The following is a 9,232-nucleotide window of genomic DNA, read 5'->3' on the forward strand; positions in this document are numbered from 1 at the left end:
CTTTTATCTTTAAATCCTTACCATTAATTTTTATATGAAAAATATTTAGATCATGACTTGTGAGAATCTATCTTTAAGTTGTTCACCATTAAAAAAAAATTGATAGCTAATTATTTTTTAAATATAATTTTATTTTTGTATTTATCTTTTTAATTGTCAAATATTTAATAGTAGTGAACACAACCTAAATAGTTATTAATCAAATTCAAGACGTAAATATATATACTTTTTCATATTTCCTCCAACGTATATCATTGATTGGCCCGCCTACAATCAAAACATAACCAACTTTTTCAAAAAAAAAAAAAATTTTAAAACAGCATTCTATATCATGTGGAAATAAAAAGTGTTAATAAAATTAGGGAAAATATTATAATAACCAATATAGTTTTTATGGAATCTATAATCGATTAATTACGTAACTCGATTATAAATAATTGTTTTATGCATTATTGTTACAATATTAAACTTTTTATTGTCAATATGTTATACATGCAAGTTCTCTCGTGAATCAACCATCTTTCAAATATTAGACATTCAATTTTACTCGATTCATTCACCTTTTTACACAAATGATACTAAATAATTTAACCTCAAGATAGTTTAATGGATAAATATTATAACCTCGACCATATGGTGTTGAGTTTGAATCTCACACCACAATATTTTTTAATTAAAAAAATCAATGAAATTGTTTTTTAGATTTTTATTTTTCTTTAGAATTTTTATGATCTCTCTTTAAATTTTAGTCCCATCTATTTTTAAGTTTATTTCTCCCCTAAAATTGGCGTCTTTCACTCTCTAAAATTTTGTTCTCTAATATTTTTGTTCCTCTCTAAAATTTTGGTCAAATTCTCTCTTTATATTTCAAATATTAATCATTTCCGATCACTTTTAATTATATGGAAATCACTCGAAAAGATATAACCAAACATTAAAACAATGATATAAAAATTACTTTCACAAAATCATTTATCATTAAATATATACACATATATATTTGCTAAAATTACTAATTCTAAAATAATTTCTAAAAACGTTCTTTAACTAATGCTCCTCCAAAGAAATGCTTTTACTTGGAAGCGTTTAAAAGAATTATTTCAATCTCATCCCAAAATAAATAATAATAAAAATTAGGTATTTATTTTTTAAAAATAATTTGCATAAGATTTAAATCCCCAGTTAGCCGACGTGAGAAAGACTTCCAATTTTAGATTACAAGGAAGGAACGAAATTGAAGCTCCTTGCAAAGGGCGAGACCTTCACTCTGAATATCCAAAAGAGCCCATTAAAACCTACCATTGGGCTTTTTTGGGCTTCCATTAAAACTGAAAATTAAATTTTTTAGTACAACCAAATTAGAGCATGTCAATTTGAGCTTCTGACCGTCTTTTATGTTAGCAAAATTGAGAATAAAATTATATAAATGAGTTGCTAAAAAATAATAAATTAATATATATGTATGTATATTTTAGATAATAACAAATGAATAAATATTTAATATGAATAAACCATATGCAAATTCTAATTAAAAAATAAAAAATGTTTTAAAGACATCTAATAAATAATTAAATTTATCTTAACGCATCAACATAAACTTTTAATGACGTTGTTCAAGAGTTAAATTAAAAATAACATAATTAACTATGCAATTAAAAAGGGATTTAATTAATCTAATTTATCATGTATCAACTAAAATCCATCACTCTTAAAATTAATGAAAAATGGTCACAAATTTAAAATTCAAGTCATTCATACAATTTTCTTGTTAAATAAATATAAAATTTTCACTAGCACCTCTCTTTACTATAAATTATGAATTCACTACACAGATACACAAACCCAATGAAACTCTTTTTTTCTATAATATATAAATACAAGCTTGACATAAACTCTACTTTTATTAAAAATTTGAATTAATGTGTTCCGTTTTCATGTTTCAATTTTTAGATTATGTATTAAATTCAGTGGACCAAAAAAATTGAAACTATTAAGTTCTATGTATCCTCTCACACTCAACTCCAAAATTTTGAAGAAAAAAAATTATATCACAATTCACACGCGTCTTGGTGTAAGAGTTCTACAACAACACGCCCTTTATTACGATGTTTATGAGGAACTTGACGCTATGTACACACTCGTATTATTAATCAATTCATTAATAAACTAATAAAAAAAATATAAACTTGAACACGACTCTTCGGTAGATTCAAATTTCCACTTTTTCAAGTCGTTGTACTAAAAAATGTAATTGATAAAAAAAATATGAAGTAATATATAATTTAGTTAAATTACCAAGTTTAGTCCTTCGTGGTTGTATTTAGTAGGTGTTTGAATTTTAAAAAGTGTCAGATAATTTTTTTAAAATTTATGGAATATTTGTTAGACAAAGATTGATTGAATGTTATTTGGTAACATGACAATTTCTTAATTTTTTGTTTCTAATTTTATTGAAAAACTTAAGGGCGTTGTTTCTATTTTTTAGAAATGTTTTCGAAATTGTATAAAAATTTTAGGAATTACAACAAAATCAAATTTTTTGTTTTTGTTATATTTTTTTTCGTCAGAACATAATAAAGATATTGTCTTATAATTGTTGACTTGTAAGCTTAATAAATAGTTACCAAATACAATTATATTTGCATTTAATAAAAAGGAGAAATAAGAAACAAAAAATAAAAAAAACGTTACAAAACAGTCGCTTAATTTTGTTGTTTCCACACTATTAAAAATAATTTCTTAAAAATGAGAAACAAAAACATGAACAATTATCAAATGTTTATATCTATCAAAAATAAAAAATGAAAAACAAAGTAAAAATTAAAAATATTATCAAATGAACCTTAGTACCTGGATACCGCTAAATATATATTTGAAAGGAAAGGAAAGGAAAAAGAAAATACAACGATAATTTTATTAAATGAGTCAAATATGGGTCACCGCGACCGAGACTATATTTTAAAACCTTATTTTAAATTATGGTATCAATTTTTGAGAGGGAGAGACATGCCACGAATGAATGCCCACCTCCCTCTAAACAAAATTTGTCTACCTACTCACACAATTAGGATTTATCTCCCAACCCCATATTTTTTACTAAAAAAATAACTAGAATTTAGTATATGATTTATGGTTTTCATTTCCGTTATTAAGTGGATCTCACTATATTCATTGTTCCATGTTAAAAAAAACCACATAAAAAACAAGTTAGGTTAGTAGCTATTTTTGGTTAATTGATCTCGATCGGATTCTATTTTTAAACATGATACTCATTTGAGCTTTACTTCTCATAATATATTAATATTTATAGGGTTCCATCTTAAAAATCAATTAACAGTCAGAGTAGTCAGTATTTATTATAAACATTTGTAAGGTCATTTTCATTTTCAAGGTAGATGCTTAACAAGCTCAACCAACTAGAAAAAACAAAAAAAAATGAAAGTCAATGAAGATCTCTTGTACGTGCGTTAGCAACTAAGTATATCATTTTAATTAGTATATTTATGAATATCATATCACAATTGTGAGGTGCATTTGAACAACCCAAGCGAAAATACCTTACACCTTATCTATGTGAAAGAAAAAAAAGAAAGTAAACTCTCGACCTCCACTCAGCTGTCTATATAATTTTATAATAACTTTTACATAATCTACATACCTCTTAGAAATTATTTTTTTATTATTATCTTATAAAGTGAAAAATTGAGTGAAAGATTAAATTATGATTAAGATTTCAGATATAAGCAGGGTTCGAAATGTCGTTGTCGATAGATATTTTTGAAAAAATCATGAAAATTATTGAAATTTTTTGAATTAGTAAATAAAACTTGAATGGTAGCTTAATTAGCATTTAATGGATCAGCTTTAACCATTAAATATAATAATATGATTATTTTATTTATGAAGATGTCGACATCGATGGAAATATCCAAATTGACCATCGTATCTAATTATTTGCCTATAAGTTTCATAAGTAATATTACTTATGGAAATGTCGTTGCGATGAAAATGTTGGAACAAAATCCATTATACATACATGGAAATTATTTGAATTATTAAATTAAAGTTCATGGTTACTCGATTATGTTTTATTGATAATTTATAATACAATATAGTCTTTAGTTACGCAATTAAATAGTATATGTGAAATATTGATATATTTAAAGATTGAAATAATTGTAGAAATTTTAAATGTGTTTGAAAATGTGTAAATTCAAATTTGAAAAGAATAGTAGGTATGAGTTAATTATAATTTAGAAATTTGTTTGGAAACTAAGTGAGTAATTATCTACTCGAAACCGACACAGGTGGGTAGGTACAGAATACTTAGAGACGCAAGACAATAGTCCCGTAACCAGGCCCAGGCGACTGTTTACCAAAAACACAAAGTCTCGAAGTAAATTTATATTATGAAATACACTAAATAACTAGTCAACTACCATTTGCAAAAAAAGAAAAAAAAGAAAAATGAGTAGTCTACTACTTCTAATAGAATGGAAAGCAAATTCCGAATCTTAAATTCGTAATGATCTATTGATAACAGATGATGAAAATAAAATAACCTAAATTAAAAAAAAAGTCATTGAATCGACATGTCGACAACATTGGGAAAAACGACTTTTCTCCCCAATGTCAATGTCGAACTAACTTTCGTTGAACTAGATTCGGAGTAACATATATTTTAAATGCGAAAAACGTCGGATAATTTCCCACCACCACCAATAAGTTCACAAGAAAGAGCCTGCCTCTGTACAAAGCTTTTATTGAACCCCACCAGAAATTTCATGCTTTCGATGCTTTTTATGCCACTTTTTTTCTTTTCCATCTCCATTTCATTTCTCTTAACTCAATGGCTTATTTCTCCCTCATCGCTTTCTTCCTCTCCGCCTTGATCTTCTTCCTCATCAAAAACCCAAAAAAACTCGGCCCGAAACTCCCACCCGGACCGCCCGGTTGGCCCCTCGTCGGCAACCTCTTTCAAGTCGCTTGTTCTAAGAAACCCTTCTTCCAATTCATCGAAGATCAACGCCGAATTTACGGTCCAATTTTCACCCTCAAAATGGGCACCACGACGATGATTGTTCTGAGCGATTCGGATCTGATTCACGAAGCTCTGATTAAGAAGGGCCCAATTTTTGCCAATCGGCCCAGAGAAAATCCCACGAGGTCTATTTTTAGCAGCAACAAATTTTCCGTCAATGCGGCGGCTTACGGCCCGGTGTGGCGGTCCCTCCGCCGCAACATGGTGGAGAACATGCTCAGCTCCGGTAAGTTGAAGGAGTTTCGCGGCGTGAGACGAAATGCAATGGAGAAATTCGTGGAACGCATAAGAGCCGAGGCAGAGGCCCAAGACGGCGTCGTTTGGGTGCTGAAAAACGCGCGTTTTGCGGTGTTTTGGATTCTGTTAACGATGTGTTTCGGAATCGAGATGGAGGAAGAGACGGTGGAGAAAATGGACGAGATTCTCAAAACTGTTTTACTCACGCTCGAGCCGAGAATCGACGATTATCTCCCGATTCTTGCCCCGTTTTATTCCAACGCGAGGAACCGGGCCGTGGAAGTTAGGAAACGACAAGTCGAATTCGTGGTTCGGCTGATCGAGCGGCGGCGGAGGGCGCTGGCGAATCCGGCATCGGACGGCGCCGCGACGTCGTTTTCGTACCTGGACACGCTGTTCGATCTGAAATTCGACGGCGGGGGGAGGTGCTCGCCGCCGACGGACGAGGAATTAGTGACTCTGTGCTCGGAGTTTCTGAACGGCGGAACGGACACGACGGCGACGGCGATCGAGTGGGGAATCGCGCAATTGATCGCGAATCCGGAAGTTCAGGGGAAGATTGTAGAAGAAATTAAAAGGACGGTGGGTGAGAGAAAAGTGGAAGAAGCTGACGTGGAGAAAATGCCGTATTTAAAGGCGGTGGTGAAAGAGGTGCTGCGGAAACATCCTCCCACCTTCTTCGCTTTATCGCACTCCGTGACGGAGCCGGCCATACTCGCAGGTCGTTAAACAAATTTAATAACCACTGTTAAATTTCTGTGAGAGAATTTGTTTTTTTTTCTCTCTATCAAATTTTTATTATTATTTTTGTTTTGAATACAGCATGTTGGGAGTGGATTTTGAATTTACTAACATTTACCAAACTTTTATTGATATAGGCTCTTTAGACCACTAAAATACTTGAACTCTTCGAGGAATCTTGTTCTTATCACCATTAAATATCTAACAATTAATAAAAACAAAAGATATTTTAAAAAATTAATGAGTTATAAAATATTTAAAAGTGGTAAAGAAATTCCTCCTTACTAAAATATTTTATATTTAAAAAGTTAAAATGTTAACTTTTGTCTTTTAGCTTTTGCCCTCAGGTTGAAACATAATTCTGGATAGGTTAATTAAACTAGCATTTAATTTTAAAACTTATTTTTCTTTAAGTAACTATATTTTTCTACAGTTTTTTTTTATAATATAATTAAGCTATTTTCAAGCAATTTTTCTATTTTAATCTTTGCCTTTTAAAAATACTTCAATATTTTGAACAATAAAAAGAAGTATTTTATTTCATAAAAATGGCTAAAAATTTAAATATATCTCAAATAAGTACGCAAGATATAGTAAAAATTTAATGTTTTATTTTCAGGTTACGATATCCCGAAAGACGCGAACGTGGAGATCTTCTTACCGGCCATCGGAGCGGATCCGAAGCTGTGGAAGAATCCAGAGAATTTCGAACCGGAGAGATTTTTCTCCGGCGAGGAAGAAGCCGACATAACCGGCGTCACCGGAGTGAGAATGATGCCGTTCGGCGTAGGGCGGCGGATTTGCCCAGGAATGGGAATGGCCACCGTCCACGTCCATCTAATGCTTGCCAGAATGGTGCAGGAATTTGAATGGACGCCGTATCCGCCGTCAAGCTCCGTTGACTTCTCCTGGAACATGGAGTTCACCGTCGTCATGAAGAATCCTCTGAGAGCTATCATCAAATCTAGGGTTTAGGGTCTAATTTCTCTCTCTACAAAAAAAATTATATAATTTTTTAAAAATATTTTTAAATTAAATTTCCATTTGTATAACAAGCTAATATTTTCATTAAAAAGAAAGTAATAAGTGATACTAGAGTAAGGTAAGGGTTTAATGGGTTTCTTTAATTTCTGTGTAATCATATTTGTGTACTATTTAATTATTCATTATTGTCGTTTATTTGGAGATGAAAATGAAAGTAAAAGTTTGTGTGTGTGTATATATACATGTTGAAAATTATTTTTAGCATTATGGTTAATTTTAAATTACTATTTAAGTACGAGTCCTGATTTGTTTGGAGGATTCTGAGAAAGGAGTATGAATTATACTCATGTTGGTATGATTTAATTGGTTGGAATTTTAACACATAAATATTACTCTTACAAAAACTTGAGAGAAAAAATAATTTGTTAAAAGTAATTAATTACCAAAATATACCTCTAAAAATATAAGCTCAGCACTAAGAGGCAGAAAGTCCAATGGGACTGATAATTACCCTTATAAATATGGAATAAATTAAAGTAAAAAAAAAAGCGAAGCTAATTCATTATAGGTTAAGATATTAATAGTAATACAATTCGAACATAACTCAATGATTAAAATGTATTCATTACTTTATTAAATTATAAGTTCAATCTCGCATCTCATATTTGTTGTACTATTTGTAACTTTTTTGAAAACATTGTATGATTTTTATTTTTGAAAATAATCCTAGAATATTCTACTAACTACAATAGGAGGTGATTTAATACAAGCTTTTAATTAAAGGACCTAACTGAAAAAGAAAACTAATTAATGACCCTTAATAAATGTGTACATGTTAGGTACGTTTTATAAAGAATGATACTTCATGTTTTTTTTTTGTAAGAAATAATTAATGCTTATTGGCTCTTAGCCTGAGAATAATTCATTAGTACGGTCATGTTTATTTGCGAAGATATGGAATGGAAATGAACCAAAATGAAAATCAATCAAAATAAAAATAATTTGGAAGATGAGAATATGATTCCTTTGATATTGTTTACTAGAAATGATGTAGAATCAAAATTACAATTTCTTTGATCATGTTTAGTGTCTCGAATTAAAATTGAAATAAAATATATAACAATTATTAGTATATTGTATTTTTTTTCTGTTAATTACAAATACATTATTATTGTGCTAATCCTTTTAAGTTAAAATAAATATTTATTTATTATTATATAATTGATAGTAAATATTTTTTTATTATAACAATTTATTTAATATTAATGAATAACGAATAAATTAAAATAAAATTACATCAACTAAAATATTTTTTATTAGAATAAATATTATTTAATATATAAAATATTATTAAAATTTATTATTCTAATATTTAATAATAATAAATTATATTTAAAAAAATATTATTACAAAAAAATTATTAGTAGTATAAATGAAAATATTGTTGGACCATCAGTGTAGTCGATTGGTCAATATTGTAGAGCTTTTCAAACTGCCAAAACTTCAAAGGATTAAAATCAACATTTTGGTTTGAGTCCAAATCGACGTCAATCGACCAACGTGCACCCATAATTTAACTAGTTACATTAGACATGAACTTTCTAATATTAATTGTAGTTTGATCTAGGATTATTTTAATAGGTCAATGCATTATTTACCTCTTTAAAGATTAGAGATTCAAATCTTTCCGGTATAAATTTGTGATACCAAATTATGTTGTAAATGAAAATGTAATCGTGGTAAATTTTAAATTAAAAAAGTTTTACTATCTCAAAAAATAATAATAATAAATAAAAGACCCGTTTTTTTTTCTTTCAATAGAGTGCTTTGAAATAGAGCGGTGGACAAATCCAAAAAAGTGACTAAATAATAAGAGTATTCAAAAAACCGACAACAGGGTTGGGTTGGATTAGATGAAAACTCTATTTGGGTTTGATTGGAAAAATTCCAACCTGATCGGATCAGTTCGGGTCACGAGCGACCCCACCGAAATATATATATATATATAAAAGCTAGGGATTCAACCCTTCATTCTATTTTAATCCTAACTGTTGATTCCATTTTAGGGTTTCCAACTTAACTTTTTATCATCTCTTTCTTCCCCATTCTAATCTCAAGCAAGTCAAGCCTCTTCTTTTCTCCTCCATTTTCTTCTCTCTCAAATCGACTCTCCCTCCTCAATTGCAGCCGTAGTAACCGGTAAAGTAGTGAAGCGGGTGTGCCGATCCG

General features: G+C 29.8%; 1 protein-coding gene across 1 annotated transcript; it reads left to right on the forward strand.

The window, feature by feature from the left end:
* The first annotated feature begins 4,514 nt into the window (after positions 1 to 4,514).
* Positions 4,515 to 7,290, forward strand: LOC111018637 (cytochrome P450 77A3). The gene is made up of 2 exons (XM_022294808.2): positions 4,515 to 5,999; positions 6,639 to 7,290. The coding sequence occupies exons 1-2, from the start codon at positions 4,850 to 4,852 to the stop codon at positions 6,992 to 6,994; spliced, it is 1,506 nt and encodes a 501-aa protein (XP_022150500.2). The 5' UTR covers positions 4,515 to 4,849; the 3' UTR covers positions 6,995 to 7,290.
* Positions 7,291 to 9,232: the final 1,942 nt, after the last annotated feature.

Source organism: Momordica charantia, assembly GCF_013281855.1.
Source record: "Momordica charantia cultivar OHB3-1 chromosome 9 unlocalized genomic scaffold, Mcharantia_2.0 BLBB01000009.1, whole genome shotgun sequence".
Taxonomy (NCBI): Eukaryota; Viridiplantae; Streptophyta; class Magnoliopsida; order Cucurbitales; family Cucurbitaceae; genus Momordica; species Momordica charantia.

What these genes read in the sequence shown, in the direction of transcription:
- LOC111018637 (XM_022294808.2), top strand. Translation starts at nt 4,850, where the DNA reads ATGGCTTATTTCTCCCTCATCGCTTTCTTCCTCTCCGCCTTGATCTTC. An exon ending in GGAGCCGGCCATACTCGCAG is followed by an intron (nt 6,000 to 6,638) that starts GTCGTTAAACAA and finishes TTTTATTTTCAG; the next exon opens with GTTACGATATCCCGAAAGAC.